The 23,035-nt window shown below is 34.2% G+C and overlaps 1 protein-coding gene across 1 annotated transcript in view; it reads right to left on the bottom strand.

Moving 5' to 3' along the window:
• Nucleotides 1–3,883: 3,883 nt before the first annotated feature.
• The window catches only part of LOC145693436 (neuroligin-3-like), a 211,349-nt gene continuing 192,197 nt past the window's right edge, over nt 3,884–23,035 (bottom strand). The window contains exon 6 of the mRNA XM_081769430.1: nt 3,884–8,493. Within this exon, the coding sequence (XP_081625556.1) occupies nt 7,574–8,493 (920 nt within the window). The 3' untranslated portion in view covers nt 3,884–7,573. The remainder of the gene's footprint in view (nt 8,494–23,035) is intronic.

The raw sequence follows: 23,035 nt of genomic DNA, 5'->3' as shown, positions 1-23,035 counted from the left end.
TGATAATGATTTTGCAGGAAACTTTTAATACTAATGCTATATGTATAATCGAGAAATGTATATTTGTAGTACATTTCATAGGAAAAGATTTATAAATACGAAAATTAGAATCAATAAAACAAAATGTTGCTAAATGGACAAGAAAGTTTTATTTTCGTTTTATTGTTCTTATTTGCTGCTCTTTTGACATGAAATTTCGCACATACATGTATTTGCCGATTATACACGTATTAACATTATAAGAAATACTGGGCGAATTCGTTATCAAATTATAATTCTACAACAACATACTTATAGACATGTGACAACAATTTTGGACATGAGTGTACGTATATGTAACTCATATTAATATTTTTCAATCGTACGCTTTCAGGTGCTAGACTGTTTAGAACCACAAGAAACCATTTGAATACAGGAAGCAAAGAATTCTGCAGCGTTGGAAATATTTAGTCATATTCATAGTCATAGTTAGCATTCTTTAGTGTTAATTTTTGGTCACTGCCTAAGACAAACACTCGCTTAGAAGATCAAGGTTAGACTTTATATATCGGTGTAGCTTTTAGAGTATTGCAAGACAAACATGTTAGACAGGTTGTAATTTTCTTAAAGGTAGTTTCATTAAAAAGGAAAACCAGTATTGAAATTCCTACGAAATATATTAATTGATAAGTGGTATATCAATCCAAGGTTTTGAAAACTATTCTGCAGGTCAATTAGCGTCTCTAAAAGTTTTATCAAGATAGAACTTGTGATGTTCAAAAATCATTTTTCATTTAGAAGCAAACTGTCAGGCAAATGTAAAAAAATTTCTCCTAGGAAATACTGAAAAATATATTGTAATTTACTGCTAACCACAAACATTTATATTTGCAGAAGTAAAAAATTTATTGTGTATTCCATATTCAAAACTTTCATTTGTTTTCCATTTGTTTAGTTCATATGTATCCTTTAATTCATATTTCGCAATTTTAAATGCATATTGTAAAGTTTTGCTTTAGGTAGAGTAAATTATAATTTGGAACTGTTTTTTTCTACAACTAAGTTTTATTATAAAATCTTTTTTGGTAAACAATATATTACAAAATTACAATGATGTAATTTTTTAAAAAAAAATATTTGGGTAAAATATGGTATCCCAAAGCCCCAGCAGATTAGAAAAGACTCTTTACAGAGCTGCAAAGAAGTTACGTGGAGTGGATTTAGAATCCACAATGCTCGACGCTAGCAAAAGAGCTAATGACCTTAAGCATTCACTCAAGCTAGATGACTTAGGTTAGGCGTCTTAAGAGAGCTTTGAGCAAGCTAAGCGGGTACGAAAGGTGACCTAAAGCTTTGAGCAAATTAAGAGGTCTTATCACTACGAAATTAAAATACCACTAATTTTACAGTTATTTCGTGATATTTTCAAACCTAAAAAGATAACCAAAAGTGTGGAACAAGATCGCCCTAGACAATATTATATTGTATGAGGTACTCTTGTCACGAGTCACCTAGTAGCTTTCTGTTTGCAGCCATTTAGAAACGCGAAAATAATTGCCGATTTTCTGAATGGCTGGAAATAGAAAGCAGATAAGTGAGTCGTGATAACGGTATCTCATGCAAAATAATATTGTCTAGGGTGATCTTGTTCCACTTTTTGAGATTATCTTTTATCTATTTGAAGATATCACATAATTACTGTAAAATTCGTGGTATTTTAATTTCGCCGTGATGCGGCCTCTTAAACGCTTTGAGTTGGATTCTCTCAATCCTTTAGGCAAGAAGGTAGACTGGAAATGACCAGCCGAAGACTAATAATAATTGTTGTGATCCTTTTGGTATTATAAGTTCTCTAGTGTGGTGGTGATGCTGGAGGTCCTTCGTTGTCAAATGACCAGTACTTTTGTTGGTGTTTCTCTTGTCTGCCAATGTAGTAAGTCGTGGTAGGGCGTACATGGTTAATGTTTGTAAACGTAAGCATATGTAGGTGTTTGTCAATAGAACCATGGGCGTGATATTATGACCCGTTTAAAAATATGCCCCAGGCCAGTTTGAAAATATGCCAAAAGGTTATTTTTTTCAGTTGAAGACTAAAAAATATTCAGCTATGGAACGCACTTAAAAAATGAGTGCACAATTTACTAAAATTTATGTTTGGAGTTAGTACTGAAATGGGGGTAAGAGAAAAGCTAGAAACGGTTGGTTAATGCGGATATTGTAATATCCTAAAGCGGTAATATCCTAATAATTGCGGTTACTAGGATATTGTAATATCCTAAAGCTTTCTAGCCCATGTTAGCATTCATATTTAGGCAAGTTTTCTTGCATACCGATCCACACACTAGTTATTACTTACCTTGGCATTCAACAAAAATTAAATTGTCAACAGATTCGAAAGCTTTAGCTGAAGTTGTTACACACTGTTTCTTTACTTCATCAAAGGTTTCATCTATGTTGCGTTTTTGCGTCATTCTTCTGTACTGGTGTCTCTGGATAACTGAGAACCAGTTGATATTGGATTCTCCCTTTCTCAATCCCTCCAGTATTAAAAGTTGTCGAACTATATTACTTCAAATTATCCAAATATACGACTTCAAAAGTTCAATTTACTCAAGAATTTTAACTACGATCTTCAAAAGGAATAAACTTGAGTTCGAATTATTTAAGCAAAAATACTGTATTCCTTCTTAAACGCACTTGACTCTTATGAGATATAATGAAATCTATTATATAAGTGGTTACCAGGATCGAAATAGTAGGCGACGAGAAGGAACATAGCAAACATAGGCACAACAGATGATAGTATTTCTGTTCATGTAGACATCAGAAAATTAATATTTTTACAAATAATTTTCTTGAAATATTAAAGATATAATACAATTTTTATTACTTGATATAAACCTTAAATGTAACACGTAAAGCTTTACTGATAGCAAAATGTAATGACTAATATGAATTATGAAAGTCAGCTATTAGAAGTTCTTGATATCCTTGAAAGAAACATGCACGCTTATAATTACAATATAGTTCTTAGCAAACGAAAAATTTCGCTGACTTTTGACAAGCAATAATTTATAAGAAGTATCTCAATAATAAGTATCGCTAAGGCCTACGTTCACAATGCCACTTCAGGAAGATTACCGAGGCACTCTTTCTGTTTAAGTGTTCCTTAGTTCATTCTCTTATTTCTTTTAACGCAGCCACTGTGTTTGTACGACAGCGACCAACACAGGACTCACTGTCAAATTGGTAATACCAGACCTATGTTACCCTCAAGGATAGGATCCTTGGTATTGATATAATACGCTGAAGTGCTGCTGAAATAACTGGTATGTGTCAAAATGATTGATTGATTGATTGATTTTTAGGTCCCGTTCAGCAGCGAGGCTATATGAGACGTGAACCTATTGATTAACGTGGAATCCAAACCATATGAGCTCCCGCCGGGAATCGAACCCGGGTCCCCCGCGCCATGTGTGAAAATGAGTTGCTTGTACAATATCGTTGTTGGCTGCGATACTCGTTGATAGTGGATATTGTTCTCAATGAACTGTATAAAGTAGATTTCAAATTACAATATTTACACGAGCTGGTAATTTATTTTTACTGTTTGTTTTTAAATTTTCAGTGTACGTGTAGTGTTTTATTTTCAATTTGACCACTGCATATTATCTTCTTTTCCATCCCAGCAAATAACGTGCAAAACTTGTGTTTTTAGTGCATCAATATTATGCAAACATCATAACAGAAGTGTAATTTTAGTATATGTAAAATTACGGTAATACGGTACTAGATTTCAAATCTGACATGCTTTGACAATATTAAGTATACCTACCTTACTCGCAGATGAATTATTCTTGATGAAAATCATGTTAAAAGATTACAATAAAAACGAATAATAGTTTTTATTTTGATTTTTTATCCTTCATAAGAATTTCTTTGTAATTATTTTTATTAGATTTCTACATTCCAGTTTCTTTCTTTGTTATAAAATACATTATTATTATTATTATTATTATTATTATTATTATAAGATACACACTGTGGTGATGAACATTTCAATTTAATATGTTTGCTTTTCTTTAGATAACAAGTCTCTGTTTATATCGCTTTTCTATGCTTGAGTTTCTTCATTTCATTATGTTATTTTGTAACAATTAACCTTTTATTACACATACATTATTTTGTCGATATTAAACCATCTTTTCTGTTAATATGAACAGATTTTCCAAAACAATTCTTCGTGTAAGGCCCTTTCAACTGGAGGTCTTCTCTCAAACTATTAACAAGAAATGTACAATTAATATAATAACCAATATTTTTTTAATTATTTTTCATGTCTACCCATGACATTTTTATCTATTAAGTTAGTTTATTCAAAGTAACAGTAAGGAACAGTATTATTGTTTTATAAACAACCTATTATTTTATAATACATAGCTTTTTATATTTCTTGTTTCTTGAAACATTTTTGCGTTCGTTACTCTTAAACAAACAAAAAAATCATAACTTATACATTCATTAATATAATTTTTTAAAATTCTAATCAAATAACACTTTTTGCATTAGTTTCTGTAGGTTACACTTTTTGCCCTAAAATTCTCCCTCAATTTGTTCGTAGCAGACGATATCTTGTTAGATGTTTCAATAGACCATATTCTTTATATAAAGATTAGGAAAACAATACGAATGTATGTGGAAGATAAGGAAACAGAAATATAATCAACACACTCTTGGTTGTTGTTGAGCATCAAATTTCATCTGTGCGTTCACTTGATGCCCTAAATTCTGTCAATATTTATTTTTCGAGTCTTTCTTTTTTACATCAATCACTTAATTTTTCATTTATCATCAGTCTACTTTTTAACAAAGTAGTATGTTTTAATGATTGTGTTCACATACATTTACGTAAATGTATCTACAATGTCAATATGTATATTGATTTTTTTATCAGCAGTAACTTATGAAACTTATACTTCGTCTTCTTCAACAAACACACTGCACTACAGTTAAAAGTATGAGATAGTAGAGGATTGCCTTTCACACTTCAATGCCAAACACTTTATTCTTTAATTTCAACTCTTTTATTTTAATTTGTTTATATGTTATTCAAAAAAGTTCTTGATCAAAAGAGACCCAACAAACAAGTTCACACATTGGAAACAATTACTTTAAATTATGTTGATTTTTTTAAGTTGACACACAGTAATAGTTGCACGTGAACTTTTCTTTATTTTAACAGTTGTACCGATTTTATTACCTGAGATGAATTAAGTTGTTGTGGTATCTGAACAACATAATTTGATAATACAGTAGTGAATTATATTCTGAAGTTTTCGAACTTTGATTCATTTTTTTTAAATACTTTGTTAAGACGTTTCTAATTTTCATCTTAGTTCCGGTGATTGAATGTATATTGCTTTGGTTTAAAAGCCCCCAGAATAAACATTTTGCTATTTTAGTACGAACTAAATTATTAGTGTCTTAAGTATATATTTCATAGTTATGTCTTTTAATTATAGATACACAACTATTCCAATATCATGAAAACATAAGATATTAGTTTTCCGTTTGTAACTACATAAATACACGAATGACTTGTAATAAAGAAAACATGAGCAATAAAAAGGGAATAAGGTTACCAATACGGTTTTTGTAACAGAAATTGAGGTATACGGTTAGAGAATTAATGAGAACTTGCACATTAGAAAGAAATATTTCATTTCCATTGTGATGAAGCTTATACTTCAGAACAGAAAATTATATTTGTAGGTATTTCTATGGATCATGAAAGTGTATTCCAAAGTATCAGAAATGATAATTAATTTATGTAAAAGCAACACACAAGTTATTTAATTTTCCATCTTAAGAGCTCCTTCAGTTGGAATTCCCTTCACTTCATCCAATATGATAATTTAATTATTTTAAAATAAAAATATAGAACTCAAAATTTAGATTTGCTTTTAACTTACGCAAAATAATTATACCTAGAAGTAAGTAGTAACATATCAAATATGAAAAATTAAGTTCTGTGTTTAAATAACATGTTACCTCTCACGTTAATTGTAGAGGGTTCTAAAGAATTTGTATCTTTTTCATTATTATAATTGCTTTAACTACAACTACCAATTTTCTTTCAGACATAAATCCTTGCCTGGGTTTCTGTAAGACCATTTCATGATGAATGTTAATTAAATAGAAACTTCACCACAAAATAAAATTCCAGTTTTCTATTCAAAATAATATCAACTTAAGTCTCAAATAGATTATTTCTAAAATATATTTTCACGCAGTATGTCCATAAAAAGAAATAATTTTCCGAAATGGATATTTAGACTAGCCTTGCATTCTCACTCACTAAACTGCAACGTTTAACAGAGTTCTTTCGTTAACTTAGTGTTACCAGATAAATACTGGTATACAAATACTAATACATATGCGTATATACCTTATATACCATTCCAATAATCATCTGGTAACACTGAGCTAAAATCTCTGAAAAGAAATCAAGATGTCCAGCCATGTGATTGAGACACTGGGTTAGAATCAGAGTAGGACATAAGTGTCTAAGTGACTCGAATTTATGGTACGTTATTGATATGACATTATGATATTATAAATAAATTATATTTTAAATTATTTATAATAGTTTAAAGTATTATGATACTTTTAAATTATAACACAATATTTAGGACAAAGAAAGTATCAAAATAATGAAATCTAATATCGCAAGTAGGAAACGGATTTATGATTATTTTTCTGCTTAAATTAGTACGTTAATTTGGTTCGCAATAATTGGTATTTAAATCTTATAAATAACAAAGTAATGATAAATCGCAAACGTCGAAACGTCTTAACAAAATAAGCTTTTAAAAATAAATTGAAAAGAGTACGTCTGTTGATGTACTGAAACTGATGATGCTTACAATTATAAATGTGAATTTATACACATATGGTTACCCAATATTTACACCAGAAGACAAAATTAACAGTTAAAAAATAATATCTAAATTATGCATACTAATTATCGGAAATTAGTGATCAAATAAATAGAAAATGAACATATTGGTTTGAGTTTAACCTCTTCTGTTGTTGCTATAGAAACCATGTATGCAACTCAAAATGCGGCGTCAGACCATGTATGCGTCCAAAGTAAAATATTTTATACACATGTATTTAATTTTCTTCACACATACCAAATTTATAACAAAATCCGTGAAAACAAATAATTAAATACAAATTAGACAATGGAACATAGCACACCTTGACAGCTATTTATATACTTATATGAAGCTTTTTCCATGTTTGGTTCCAGACATGTGTTACTGATGTTTGTAGTAAAGAGAAATTTCTGATAAATCTGACAGAAAGTTAAATCTTTATGTTTTTCCACAAAACTACACTGGGGAAATTTTCACGTGCACTAAAACATATATTGTTGATTTTCCATTTATATATATATATTTATATAGAAATTGTTTCACAGAAACAAAGGAAGAACGCAATTTTTTTGCTTGGTTAATACCAACGCAGAAGTTTTGAGTAAAATACGGTGCGTGGCAAACGTCTTGACAGCTAGAGGCATTACCCCTTGTCAAACTCTCATCTCATTCATGGTTGGCATTCGCACCTTAGGTGGGCCTGGTACGTTTTGAGGCAGGAGCGGTTGTGATTCTGGCTGGCTTTTGGGGACATTGCCCCGTGGGGGTGGAGGAGGTCTGGGGACGGCTAAATGAAGCGTTGCCGAACCATTAGGTGGCGACGTTTCCGGATACTCCGGTGGATACTCCCTGATATGTGTCTGGGATTGGCCGGCAGGTGAAGGTGGTGGCGCTTTGAGAGGTCCCGTAACGTTCACAGGTACCCCACCCACAATTGCGTTTGCGTCCATAGTTTTTCCTGGAGAAATACCACTTGCAACCCCAGGCGTGGTAGCTGACGGTGTGGTGGACGAAGTAAGAATTACCGTTGTTTCTTCAGCATCGATGTTCGTTTGTTTGTCACTAAAATTACGTTGCATATTCTTTGCTTCCATTCTATTTTTGTCCCTCTGATAGTAAACCCCGGCGAATATTAGAACGTTCAATATTAACAGGGAGCAACCAATAGCAATTGTAACACTCAACGCAGTCGAATACGCAGCGTAACCTGCTGCTTCAAGACTCGCTAGAGTATCACTTTGATTCGCATGCGAAGGAGTAGTCGCGACACTAATGCATGTTGTTAGCATTGTTTCTACTGTAGTCACTGCCTCCAAGGAGTTATTTCGCCTTGATGCACCTCCACCGCCAGCTGTTGAAACTGAGGTCGGTGTTGTAATGTCCGAAAAGAGAGCCCGAGACATAGTATCCGGACGAACAAGGCCATCGTACAATTCTGGATCATTATGGTTCTTGAACAAATTGTGGCGTGCAACTACGTCCTCCATTCCAGCTCTGTGGAGCTCAGGAATAAGCCGAAGCCACACTGACAGCTGATGTGCTCTGAAGTGATTCTTAATTCGGGGTTTCATTCCTGCAAATAAAAAAATACATTTAAAAGTACATTTACAAAGCTTGTATAAATAAGTTAACGTAATATTATATTAATGTTATAGCCAAAGTAAAAACCAGCAATAATTTCCTTCATTATTTTAACAATATATTTTAATTCAATCTGCATAGAACTTTTATGGTTCGAAGAAATAAACCATAAATGTAGAATCACACTTCGAGTGTAGAAAGTGTTCATATGTAATAACATTCAGAAAATATTTCATAAAGTATTTAAGCACTCAAGCGCAGATACACGGGAGTGAACTTTCTCACAAAGGAGGAAACTTTGGAAGTTCCAGAGGTTGACACCGGGAAGTTGAATAAGTGAGGTAATAGAAAAACTGCATGTTGTAAACATAGAAGACTTAGTGTTACTGTAGTTGAAAAGTGAGTATTTCATAATATCTTTATTAAGTATAAAGTGGCACTGCTTGAGTTCTTGTTTTATTACAAAAGGTGTCCGCCTTCTGGAAAACAAAGCACCCCTTCATTGCTTGAATGTTAGCCAGACAGTTGCATGACCTCACATCATGTTCGTTCCACCTATTCCCAACCATGTAGTCATTTCCTAGCTGCAATGTTGCTACTCTGCTTTCTAAGGTGCAGTAATGGATTTTAGACCACGACACCTTACTTCACGTTCGAACCTATAACACAGAAAGTGTGTAGAGTTACGAGCTGAACATTCCATATGACCTACATAGGTATGTAGGATTACACATGTAAAATTTCATCGGTCTGTAGTCTTTGGATGTGGGTCAGAGTAAATGTTTCTCTCGCACCTCTCGTTAGCCAGCAAATTTCAAAGAAATCACATGTGTAAAGTACTCAGAAACTATTGATTTGTGAACCCAGGTTCATATAAGTAAAAATGTCTCTAAGTAATTTTGAAATATCCTTTTCCTAGAAATGCATCGAATTAAAAGTGAACATATTATATATATATATATATATATATATATATATATATATATATATATATATATATATATATATATATATATATAAGGGATGGACACAAAGTTCCGGTTCCAGACCTGGATCTGAAAACCCGGTTAAAAAACCGGATCTTAGAAAGCAGTTGCAGATCTGGATACGAAAACCCGATCCCAGAACCGGATCTTTAGGAACCCCGAAGTTCCCTAAATTAGACACAAAGTCTACCTTTAAAACACTGCAAAGAGGACCATGCGCTTCAGTCCATCCCGCCCAGACCCACTTGTGTCCCCAAGAACAAAAATTTGAGTCCACCAGTGAGTTTTACCCAAATGAGTTTGCCAGTTTACCTTTTTAGCGAATGAGTTTACCAGTTACCCAGTTTGTTTAACTAAATGGGACAAGCGGCCGCCGCTTGGACGCCAGCCTGTCGCTTCCACCATTTCATCTAGCACACTGTTCCCAGCCTGGCAGCAGCTCTGGTTTAGCGTAATGACGGCCACAAAGTTCCGCTTTCAGCACGGGTTCTAGACCTGGATCAGAAAAACGGGTTCTAGACGTAGATTCGGAAAACCGGTTCCAGAACCGGATCCGTTCAGAGCCGAAAATCAGTTCCACTAGGAACCGGTTCTGGCCATCTCTAATATATATATATATATATATATATATATATATATATATATATATATATATATATATATATATATATATATATATATATATGTGTGTGTGTGTGTGTGTGTGTGTGTGCGTGTGTGTACAGTGGAGTCCTGTTACTCTGAACTAATTGGGAAAGAACCCTGTTCGAATTACCTAGTTGCTCTGATTAGTCTCTCTTAGGATTTCGATTGTAACTTATTCCACACTACTCTCTCCTGTCTCTCAGCCGTAACAGGCCACTATGGAGTAAATCACTAATTTTGCACTTATAAAAACTATTATACAGTGTCTTCCATGCAAAACTAACTCAAAGCAGGCATGCTGAGGCTACTCCGCAAGGAACTAAACAGTAACTACAAACACAATTACCATCTCTATTTCGATGACTTATTTGATATACACGTCGATGACCAACGTTGCTTCGATATAAAACCAACTCTTTTGGCAATTAGGGCAGTTTTATGCTTGTTTGATTTGATTTTAATGCCTCCGTTTCGCGGAGAACTATTTTAGCGTAATGTTGTCCTCATTCTTGGGCGCAAAACTTTCAATTTGAAATATGTGCGTTTTAAACTCCAACATTTCAGTGTACTTTGAAAGAAATATTTAGTTCTTGCTATTACAGTAATGAGTGCCCGCAGGCTTTTTGCGAGGAGAGGAAAGCACGATGCTTCAGAAGACGGGGGCATGGAGGTGAAACTACCATTCAAAAGGTAATTGTGCATAATGAGTCCTCACATGTAAGGATAATTTAACAAAATCAGAGGCAATTTAAATTCGAGAGGGAGCAAATACCCCATATTCCCTATTTGGCAAAGCTCATGATTACAGCTTGCAGTAACGGTAACTCCAATAAAAATTCAAATAAACGTTCGGCAGGTATACAGTCTCAGTATACAGGTATATCTCTTGCTCAAAAGTACATTTCATGCGTTTTGGTAATATATAATTTTATGATGATGATTGAATCTTCATTATTCTTTTTAGATAGCCAGTTGCGATTTTCTTTATCAGAGTGGAGGCCCGGAGCTTTAGCACCCAAGCCCCTCCCTTAATCCGGCCCTGGCGTCATGTAAGGTGTTTAAAGTATACACATAATGTTACGATTACATATGTTGAGAATATTCATTACAGTAACTCAACCTTGGACCCGAGTTTGAACTCATTTCTCTTGCATTTACGTCAGCTGTGTTACCGACTGAACTAGAGCAGCCCCAAGTTATCCTTATAGTACCGGTATAGCACAGCTCTTTATGACAGTGTTCATAAAATATTTTAACTAAAATATCGAGACTCTATGAAAACATATAACACGTCCCGCCATTGATATGCACCCACCCAAATTTTGGAAAGTCGGCGCCGTTGCTCTCGGACCACGAATAGAACTCGGTTCCACATCACCAATGGTGCACATTCTAGCCACTAGACGAGCAGTGATGGCTCACTCTATAAAACTGCCTATAAGGTCTCTTCTTCAAAATGGCAGACATGCGTCTACAGCAACAATATTAACGTCGTTTAAGCTTTATTTGAGAACAAAGTAACGCGATTTTCATATCAATTAGCTTTAAAATTTCTGAAAGTGATCTACACTACACATACATTTTAACTTCATGTTTTCTTCCAGCGATCTCATCCGGAGATGATAAAGAAAGAATCAAAGAATCAAATTTAACCGAAACTAGATGGCAACTTCCTCCGAAAACCTTGAATACCAAAAGTTCAGAGAAACATATCTTAATTTGTCAGCTGTACAGAGCGTCATATTTACTTTCTGATTGCCTTATCAGTATGCACCATACATTTCTTGTTATTGCATTATTTAGTTGGAAATCTCACTACTATATCAGTGTCTTAGCGATCTCTTAACTTGGTTCGTTGTACGTCTTTTAACATAGTTTCCTAAAAAAAAACACCAAAATTATTTCACTACAAGTGAACCGAAATAAAGACACTTTCTTTAGTAATTAAGACATTCCTATACATGATATAATAAGATATTTTATTTTTGATGTTGGCAAATGGGACGTAAATCTCTCTTAAGTGAAAGAAACTATAAAGGCGCCATAACGTTTCGAAACCAAAGAAAATATATATATATATATATATATATATATATATATATATATATATATATATATGAAAAGAGAATCAATCCTTTGTTGGTATAAAAGGAAAACAACTAGGGAAGTGTTTTGCTTTGTCTTTTACTTTTTTTTTTAGCAAAGGTTCGCAAATAAGAATAAAAAAAGATCTCAAGATGAAATATTGGAAAGAAAAACATTTGAGAGAAATACAAAAACAATAACAATGGATTGTTAAAGTTTACCTTCGGAGAAAAAGGACTGACCAGGTATTGAAGTAACAAGCTATCGGAAGTCATTCTATACCACCAAAACTTATCTCACAGGCAACGAATGAAAGAGAGAGAGAGACGTAGGGAAAGCAGGGCGGATATTGTTGATGGTACACTGAGAGTAGAAGAAGAAAACGAAGAAAGGCGAGGACATTCTTAGAGAATTAAGAAAGAAGAAAGATCACACACAGAGTCTTCTTGGTGCAGCCTTCTGCAACATCTCCCATGGAACTCTCGGACGAAGGCACGACAATCAGCTGAATCCTCTTACTACGTCTTTGGTCCAAGCACCACCGTCAAGGATAAAAAAGAAGTGAAATCCTCTTACAGTGGCAGATAAACTTCAAACTCGAAAGAGAGGAAGGAAGGAGTAAAAGACGTAACAGAAGCAAAGGAAGAAGGAGAGAAAGGAAGAACATGCAAAGAGATAACAATGAAAGAGGAAGAAGAAATAAAAAAGAAGGTATGAAAGTATCAAAACTCGAGAAAAGAAGAGAGGACCAAAAAAACTCTACGAAAAGTGACAGAACTGAAGGCAAAATATTACTTTCCGCTGCAAAAAATCAAAGAAAGATTGAAAAGGGATAACGGTTAAAAGGAAAAAGAAAGAATAGACGATCATATCTAATGATTGTTTTCTCTAGGATGAAATGTAAAGGAAGGTAAACATTGAAAAGTGTTAAGGAATATCCCCACTGAAAACCAAGTCTTCTCTGAAGAATGGTATAGAAAACGTGAAGATCCACAGACAATTTAACTGATGGTAGCCGGGTCACGTTCTTTCCTTCCAGTGTAGTGTTCACGATCGTTTTTCTACTGATCAATAGAAGAAAGCCTGGGTGAAAAGAAAAACTTTCAAATAGTATTGTTTGTTCCCTTTTTTTTACCAACGTTTCGCCACCTATCAGAAACTATCATCTCACAATTGCACATAATGTGATATATTTGCATTAAATTTATTCTTGAGGAGTACTAGAATCAGAAAAATAAGTATATCGATAATAGTTCCTTATAACATATGTACGTATTATAAAACTTTAAATCAAAAATCATAAGCTCTCTCTGTTGATCTACTAACTAGCTCGCAAGCCGAGTACCTGAACCAATGTTTTATTGCCGATGAGACAGTATTGGGCACATTACAGAGGCTCGGATTGCTCCTTAAATCGTATACACACATCTCTTGTCGCAACTTCACAAACAAACAAAACAGCCAAAAATAAGAATCTTGAAGGTAACTAAGCATTTACTGTTATCTTTATAGATGTTTTGTGTGAGTGTGACCACGCTATAAGCTTTGGTGGATGGTTCTTTACACCAAATCATCCAAGGTAATGTAATAAGTATAAATCGAATGCACGTTTTACGAGGTGGTATCAAAAGTTCGTGCAATCACCTAGAAGGTGACAAACCATGAATCCCTCTTAGACATGTATTTTATAGTTAAGTACTTGTATGTTAACCATAAAAACTTTGGACTCGTTAGAACAACTATTTGTTTCTTTCTTTTTTCTTTTTAAAGGTAAATTACTGAAGGTGTGACGATTGGCAATCTTGAGGCACGGAGCGCATTTAAGTTACTCCATCTTCACTGGAAATCAGCAAAGCAGATGCACGAACAAATTGATCGGTTTGGACAGCTTTCGCCGGTTTCTGTCCATTCAGTTGACTGCCGGTTTGACTCCGGAGTGTAGTGATGGATTCATTTTTAATCTACTTTCACTTATCGTACGAAAAGATCCTTTCTAATGTGAAAGAGCTACAAACAGCGCTCTAAATCATCGCCGCGTTGTGTTTTTGGTCGACTATAAGCATACGCGGTACCCACTTCGAACAGCTTTCTCATGAACAAACGTTCATACAAAATGGTGCACACAATTCCTTCTGATATCTCTAAAGTGTCAGCTATGTCATGCAGCTTCATTTTACGATCGGCCAAAACTATTTTGTAGACTTCGTAGACTTTTTTTATGTTTTCCGGAACAACTGCCGAATTTGGGTGACCAGAGCATTCAGCATCATTCTAATTTATACGGCCGCGTTTAAATTCAGCAAACCACTTCTCTACCATTTGGTTCGATGGAACAGAGTCCGAATAACACTTGTCAAGCCATTGCTTTGATTGAACCAGGGCTGCCAACTTTTCGAACCTGCTCACCCGTATATTCACAACTTGACTCCTCCATATTCAATTTCATTAAATTAGAACATTATTTCAGTTAAACACATCATTTTTTCTTTTTTACATATTTGTTTAGCAATATAACAGAGGAGTAAGCAGGCCGCACGTGGAGAAGGTCAAGCTAGAAATAGCTGCCGTGGCACCAAGTAGCAACACCGGAAAGCAAAATTGCCGGTTGCATGGGGGCTAGACATAACTATTGGGCTTATACTACTCTGTTGGTATCTTCCTTTGTGATTATTTTAATTATTTATTTTGATAAAGGATAGCAATAACGATCGAATTGTTGCTTGTAATAAATAAAAGAAAACCAGTGTCAAAATCAGTAGTTCACTCGTACATTTTGAATAACAATCGTATCTGAGTTTTTCAACTTGTACAAAATGGGTGAAACCCGTACAGTTGGCAGCCATGGCTTGAACGGTATTTTTCCTAATTAAAAAGCAATAATTTGTGAACATACGAAATTCCGCATTTACCCATTGTTTTGAAAAGTACAAAAGTTGCGTCACTAAAACCACTGTTACTTGGAAACTAAACGCCAGATTGTTGTTAAATTGTGATAGTATCATTTGAAGGTAAGTGCTTCTGAACAGTGGCGCAAATTTGTCTTTAACATTGGGAGCGACGGGTAAGACCCTATCATAATCTTTTTAGTTGTTTTTCTTTGTTTATTGTTAAGCGATGTTCAAAATACTTGTAAAGTTGAAAAACAATCCTGTGGAGCATTACGGAAGCAGAGTTGTCTTCAACATTGGGAAGCGGGCAGATTTGAGTTCTGTTTTAATTGCTAACTCGCAGGTTAGCTACCCTGTAGAGGGCTACATCATCTTTAAGGGAGGGTTGCATAGGAATTATAAGGATGTGGGATTGCGGGCGTTGGGCTATGAGACTTTCCTTTATTACAGATTTGAGGCCTATTCTGCAGGGATATCAATTTCATTTTACTTTCCTTTGTGGCAAATACACACAAATTATCACATTTTGCTCTCTCTCTCTAAAAAAAAAAAAAAAAAAAAAAAAAAAGTCGGATTATTGGGGGACAGTCTCCCAGTTCCAAGATTGGAGGGGACATGTACCCATCATTTCCCCCAGGATTTGTGCCAGTGCTTCCGAAGCATAATATGGATTTGTAAGCAGTGGCAACATCTATATGTCAACCAACAATCTTATTGAGTGATATATATATATATATATATATATATATATATATATATATATATATATATATATATATATATATATATATATATATATCGAGAGAGAGAGAGAGAGAATTTGGGTGACATCTTAAGCTTACGATAATTGTGTTCTTCTCATGTGTAATGTGGAGACTTGTTCTGATGCCTCTTTGAAGCACTGTACTTTCTCACAGTTGAGTGCTGAGTAGGAAGCGCAAAGAGTGTTATACGTTGTTTCGACGGTGGAGGAGAGAAGACAAAACAGGAAATTGCATGCATGGTTTTTGACCTGATGTACCTTTTTAGGGGAATATGTTCAGGTTTTACACAGAAGTGGTTATCAGCAAATGATAAGTAAGACATTATATGCAAGGTCTAGGCGCTCTTTCAGAATATCACAGTTCGAAATTGACATTCATATACGAGAACCTACTTACTCAGATGAAAATTAATGTTTTTTCTTAATACAAAGAAATGCCTGCAATGTGCTTGATATTTTATAAAATTATCCTTTGCGTGATAACATGCAATCTCGAACACTGATTATTGCAGGGGAGAAATTGTACAGTCACAAAGTCACATGTCTTCCCAATTAATACGAAAAATAATAATTAATAAAACATAATAATAAATAAAAATAATAATGGTCTTCATTCCTTCATTGGAATAAGGAACCAAAAACCTAGTTATTTTATTATGACGTGTGCAATTCTAATTGATGCTTATGACATATTGGGAAACATAACGTAAATTACGATGTTTGATGTAGCCCTCTGCTCAAATTTTCTGCCTTGGCTCTTTCTCACAATAGCCTATTCCACAAACTAACCATTTAAACGTATATTCTTATGTACAATGTATGCACACCTTTAACGTGGGTAAGGAAATAAACGTGTTTTACACATATATATGTGCGGCTGGCAGAAGAGGAGAGAAAGTGGGCAGGGGGATGGTACCTTTAAGATCTGTGCTGGTTTTGAGAGCTCCATGCGGCGAAGGTGGGATCAAAGATCTGCTTGTAGGTGGAAACGATTGACTCATATTGTTGCAAGGGCGAGAAAACTTCCCAGTGTATTTTCGAAGCCTTCTTTGCGACGCTCATATTTAAATTATTGTCAAGGAAAATATGAAATACTTTCTTAATGCATTTTGCAATTTCAAGATTTAATAATATCTGATGTATATTATTTTATTTTTTTATATATTTTAGCATTTAGGGAACGAATGAATATTGTTAAAATATATTTAAAATTGTTTTACCTCTAACATTCTACTCTAAAAACAAGCATCTGAAGCCACATACAAATATGTAGGTATTTGACTTCTTATTCAAATAAATAATTATAAATTACCATAAGTATTGAATACACAATTGCCAATATATGGTAAGTTCAAGATGGAGAATATTTACGTGGATTTAGTAAATTCGGTCTCCGATAGACTTGTGCAATTTCGTACAAACTTTGATACTTCCTCTTGGATATATGGTTACCAAACTTGTCTTCCACCTGATATAACAAGAGTTCGGTTCTCGGTACATGTGGTCATATTCTACGTTAAGCGGTATGCTTGCATAAACAATACATCGTAGAATGAAATATTATCTCTTTGGAAACAGTTGAAATTTAATTCATTGTTGAGTTTTATTGCATTGTGTAAATATTGTCGTTGCAAGTTAATAAATATTAAAAATTTAAGAGAAATCAAGCTAATTATCTTTTCATCTTTACTTATTTTATTTGTATCCCTTTCAAATTACGACTGCTCATTATTATGTATGTTAATACACGTGTAACCAAATGACTTTTTGTAAGATCAATTGAGAAATTCAGATTGAAAAAAACAGTTTCAGCATTGTTTGCAACATTAATTATTTTTCATTTTCTTAATAGGTTGAATTCTTTGTGTTATTTATTTATTTATTTATTTATTTATTGTCAACAAAACAGGTTATAGCCCAATTACAGTGTTGAAAATTACATAGTTACATATTCGTAACGGCATTTCTAAATTTCTTAGGCGACATATCATATATACACAATTCATTGCTATTTGCACACACATTCAGTTATACAAAACTGTTGCTCTCCAGATTGGTGATTATTAGTTATTGACTTTTTTATAGTAATAGGTGTCAGTATTTTTACGTGCTTTTTAACACTTTGACCGCCATGTCCATCGCCGGTGATTCACAGTGGGTGTACTTCGCGGAGCCATGCGTACCATATATGATTCACATGCTTTGCATTCTTGTTTTTGAAGCCGTATGAATCCCCGGTGATGCACAAGCACGTTAAATGGTGAAATAACTTCTCCGGCCTCCAAAAGATGTTCTGCATCCTTGGTTTCCGGATTCTGACAGTTTTTTCCCAAAAAATGTTTGATCATTTTTACACATATTTTCCTCTAATAAAATTGCCCCAGAATTCACCATACCCGATTTCGCTCTGGCAGTCAACGTGTTAATGAAGGAACATGAAAGTTCAATGAAGAAATTAAGTCAGGAGAGTGCAAAATATTTTGAGTTAATTTCTGAATGAATAATAAATCAATCACATGACGTCTTACTAAGTAAAATATGTAAAATTAAGTTAAATAATTCTGTCGATATACAATTATACAATGGTAAATTGTTGACGTTTTACATATAATATTTGTACTGTAGACCATAAATTAAGGAATGCCTCGAACAATTACTGGAGTCCACAAACCTGGGCATTAATGTTGAAAGAGAAGGAATATAAAGATGCTTTAACCGCCATTATCATTTATTTGCTATTTAGATATGCACGTAAGTCAAATTTAAGATGAACATCATAATGTATTCGTATTAACATGTCTTCTGTCAAAAGCAGCTTATGATTCTGAAGCCTATATACGCTAAAAACTTAGAAATTACGGAGCTGCAATGGATCACTTAACCATAATGATAGGTGGGCTAGAACCTGCCTTCAATCAGAACGCATACATATAATTAAGAATTAGGATTAGATACATCACGTGTATAAACTTTAAGTAAGTATAGCGCTATTATCCTTAAACCATGTCTATTATATATATATCACACTCATGCAATAACTATGGTTTCTCGTAGTGTCAAGAAGCCCCGTCGTTGACAGAAGCTATTAAGGTATAATGAAAATAAATATGAAGAAAGCAAACTGAAATAAGTTATGGCAGCAACTAGGAAGAGACGTAAAAAGTCAGCTTTTTACTTTAAATGAAACATTCTCCTTTCGTCTTCTTGCAGGCAAAGAAGAAGCTTTCTCTCATTGAATTGACTTCACTGTATAACGACGGTTCTAATCAAGGACAGTAGCAGTAAGGGGGCCCTGGAGAGAGCATGAGGAAGCAAGAGGAAAGTTTATTGGATTGGACTTGATTCTCCAGTTTGCCTTCTTGTACGAATTGCGTTTTCTTCCCTCTCTGTTGTGAACTGTCCTCTTGGCTAAAATTCTACAGAAAAAAAATATAGAAGGAAGTAAAGAAAAGAAGAAAAACGAGAAGGAGACGACGAAAAGACAAGAAGCTAGTCTTACAATTTAGGCCGCGAAATGAGACACTCGGGAAGAAATGGTAAAGTAAGATGAAAAAAAAGAAGAAAACGAGTGAGGTAAACAAGTACAGAAGAAGGGCAAAAGTCCCCGAAGCAGTTAACGTAATCCTTGCTGAACCAATGATGAAACCGCTAAAGAACAAACTGAACTTCTGTTGGTACACAGAAAACGAAGAATTCAGCCAATATGGTACCACTGATAAGAATGTTGTAATCAGTCCATTCTAGAAGAATGATAGGAAAAGGAACGTTATGTAACGTTTGAACGGAATGTTTATAAATAAAGAAAATCGAAGAAAGAAAATTGATAAATCGAAAACTTTTTTTTGGAAGATTACAAAAAATGAACTGTTAGTGGGAAATAGCTTAGAATAATTAATGCGCTTATAGTACATATAACATGTATTAATAAAGGATATATGCACAAATATTTAAAAAAAAAAATCTCCGAAACGTGACAGAAAAGAACTTCATTTGCTTATGTTACAGCTGAGACTACTGTGATTCAATGGTAAAGAATTCACCTGTAGCGTGTGAAGTCCCATGTTCAATCCCAGTTTCCGTCAAGGAGGTTTTGTGGTGGACAAACTCCGTTAAGTGTTTTCCTTGGTTTTTCCCGTTTCATCCTACTTCTGTCATTGCTTCAATATCATCCATCACATCATCATCGTCTCCCCTATTCTCGGTGCATAGTTGTAGGGCATTAAACTGAAAATAACTCCGCTACTACTGCAACTTTTTCAACAAAAATGACTTCTCGTTGGTCTGCTAGCCTATGTATGAGTCTTTATTGCACGGGATCTCAGGTTCATTTCCCGACAGGAGATCATTAAAATTGTAATTGTTTATAGTTTTTCGAATTTCACCTTAAATTTTAAGTATGGAACCCGTACATTTAAATATTGATTACAATGAAAATGCAAAATACCAATTGCATTCTTTGCAATGTATAAAGATTTGATTCTAATAACAATTATACTTGACAAGTGAAAACAAATTAAAGACTATGTTAACTTCTTCGCGACCAAAAAAAATGTTTTATTCCACCTCTTTAAAACTGTCCTCAGTTGTGTTGGACCATTTGAAACGTTACAATTTTTAAATGCTGTATGTCAAACATATTTGAATCACCCAAATAAACTAGAATATAAATGTTCGTGGAGAAAATGAAATACACAGTGAAGGACCACGTATTCCAGAGCCTAACCTAATAGAAGTAGAAATTGCTATAAAGAAAATAAACAAACACCTGTCGCCGGGTGTAAGCGAAATTCAGGCTGAGTTAATTTTCGCTGGAAGGGTAAAATTGTGGAACAAGATACACAAACTCATTCTCCTTATCTGAAATAAAGAAGAATTGCCACACGAATGGAAAGAATCAATCATTGTACCAATTTACACAAAACCAATTATAATTATTAAGACATTTCTCTTCTGTCGTCATCTTATAAAATACTCTCAAACATTCTATTAGCAAGATTGGCCCCATACACAAATGTGATTATCAGTGCGAATTTAGACGAAACCAGCCAAATATCGACCAGAGATTTACCGTTCGAAAAATACAAGAAAAGAAGTGTGAATACAATACCCCCACTACATCTATTATAGTTGATTTTAGAAAGGCTTACGACTCAGTTAGGATAGAAACATTGTACAACATTCTTACATAATTTGGAATACCGGAAAAGCTAATTAGATTAATTAAGATATCTTTAAATGAATCCCAAAATAAAGTCCGGATGAGAAAATTCTTGTCTTCGAGCTTTCAGGTAGAGAATGGCCTCAAACAAGGAGATACATTGTCGTCAACTTTGTCGAGGAGTACGGTATAAGGAAAATAAAAAAAAATAGCAACCAGGGTCTAAAAATGAATGGTATTCACCAGAAATTTAATAGGGGATGATAGAAGAACAATAAAAAGAAATGCAGAGGGCTTATCAAACACTTGCAGGGACAAGGGTTTAGAAGTAAATGCAGAGAAATCGAAATACATGGAAGTCGAGATCATAATACTTCAAATTATGAATGCATTAAAATATAAAAGAATACTATAGATAAAGTGGATACTTTCAAATACCTAGGATCACTTTTAACAGACCAAAACTATATTCACGAAGAAATTAAACGTCGACTAAAAGCAGGGAATTGGTGTTATTATTAAGCTCAAAATCTTTTGCCATCGGAGAATTTGAAGCTTAAAATATATAAAACGATAATCATGCTTGTTGTGCTGCAGGGTTGCAAAACATGGTCGCTTACTCTAAAAAAGAACGTAGACTGAAAATATTTGAGAACAAGCGGAGCGAAAAGGAACGGAATGGGGAATGTCGGAAACTTCATAACAAGGAACAGCATAATTTGTATCGTTTACCAAACATTGTTAGGGTCATCAAATCTAGGAGGCTTAGGTGGGCAGGTCATGTAGCCAGAATGGAAGAAAGTAGGAACGCTTTCAAAGTTTTAACTAGAAATCCAATCGGAAAACGACCATTAGGAAGACCTAGGCTCAAATGGGAGAACAATATTAAGATGGATCTCGCAGAAAAAGGAATACAAAGTAAAAAATTGGATCCAGTTGGCTAAGGATAGAAGTCAGTGGAGAGCTTTTGTGAACGCGGCAATGAACCTCTGGGTTTCATAGGCCATAGAGTTAGTTAGTTAGAAGCATGCTATTATTGTTATATTTTTAACTCAAAGTTTAACATCGAAAACGTTAAAAGTAAAATGCACATCATGTGTATTAATCGATATTGAATCATTATCAAACAATTTATTGATATACAGGCTATTCAATATTGACGGGACACATTTTATTTTTAATTATAAACATGATGGTTCTTCTCCACCTATTTTAGTATGTTCGAAAGCCAATACTTGTTTTTTTTTTTTTTTTTTTGGTTATTTTTTTGCAGGTATGTAGTCCACCGTAATTGTCTACGTTCTAGAGGCATGCTCCACAAGTAAAAGTGCGGTTATCACAGAAGGAAGACGATTTAGAGAACATTCCAAGAAATACGATTCCCCATCACAGAAGGTGATTTTTACTACGATTTGGAATTCTCGCAAAGTAGGAAATAAAAAAAAGTTCTCTGGGCAACACAGACAGCATTGTTGCTAAGAGACAATTCAGCCTGTTACAAACGCCATGTAACAGTCCTCAACATCTGCCCATCGATTGTTTGAAGAAGTGAATATTCTCCGTAACATTGCTCGCAGGATTTTGCGATAAACCTTTAGCTTTACCCATATATAGCACAACAATTACTCCTTCAAATATAATGTTGACGATGTTTTTCATTCTTTGGATGCAAGTGCAATGATGGCAAAACACGTCTTCGGTACCTGTTCATGTTAGAAAAGGCTCACCTTATCTGAGCATTTTAACAACCAAAACTATAGGCTTTGAGGTAAACAAAGCACCTCTCAAACTGTACGAAAAGCCATTGCACAATGTCAAAGTGACCCTATGATGTGCCAGTGACTTATGCTGTTAGAGTAACTCTCGAACGATACAACCACACACTCAATACATTTTTCATCCGTGAGTTACAATAGCCTGGTCTGTCATATATGTGGATGCAGTAGAATGGCAAACTTATCATATAACACGACTACTGATGTTAGCCTTTCGTCAACAATTTTCAGGAC

This window comes from Thermobia domestica, chromosome 8 (assembly GCF_964235325.1).
Source record: "Thermobia domestica chromosome 8, izTheDome1.hap1.1, whole genome shotgun sequence".
Classification (NCBI taxonomy): Eukaryota; Metazoa; Arthropoda; class Insecta; order Zygentoma; family Lepismatidae; genus Thermobia; species Thermobia domestica.
Note: the sequence above shows the minus strand (reverse complement) of the source record. Positions and strands in the feature narration are given on the sequence as shown.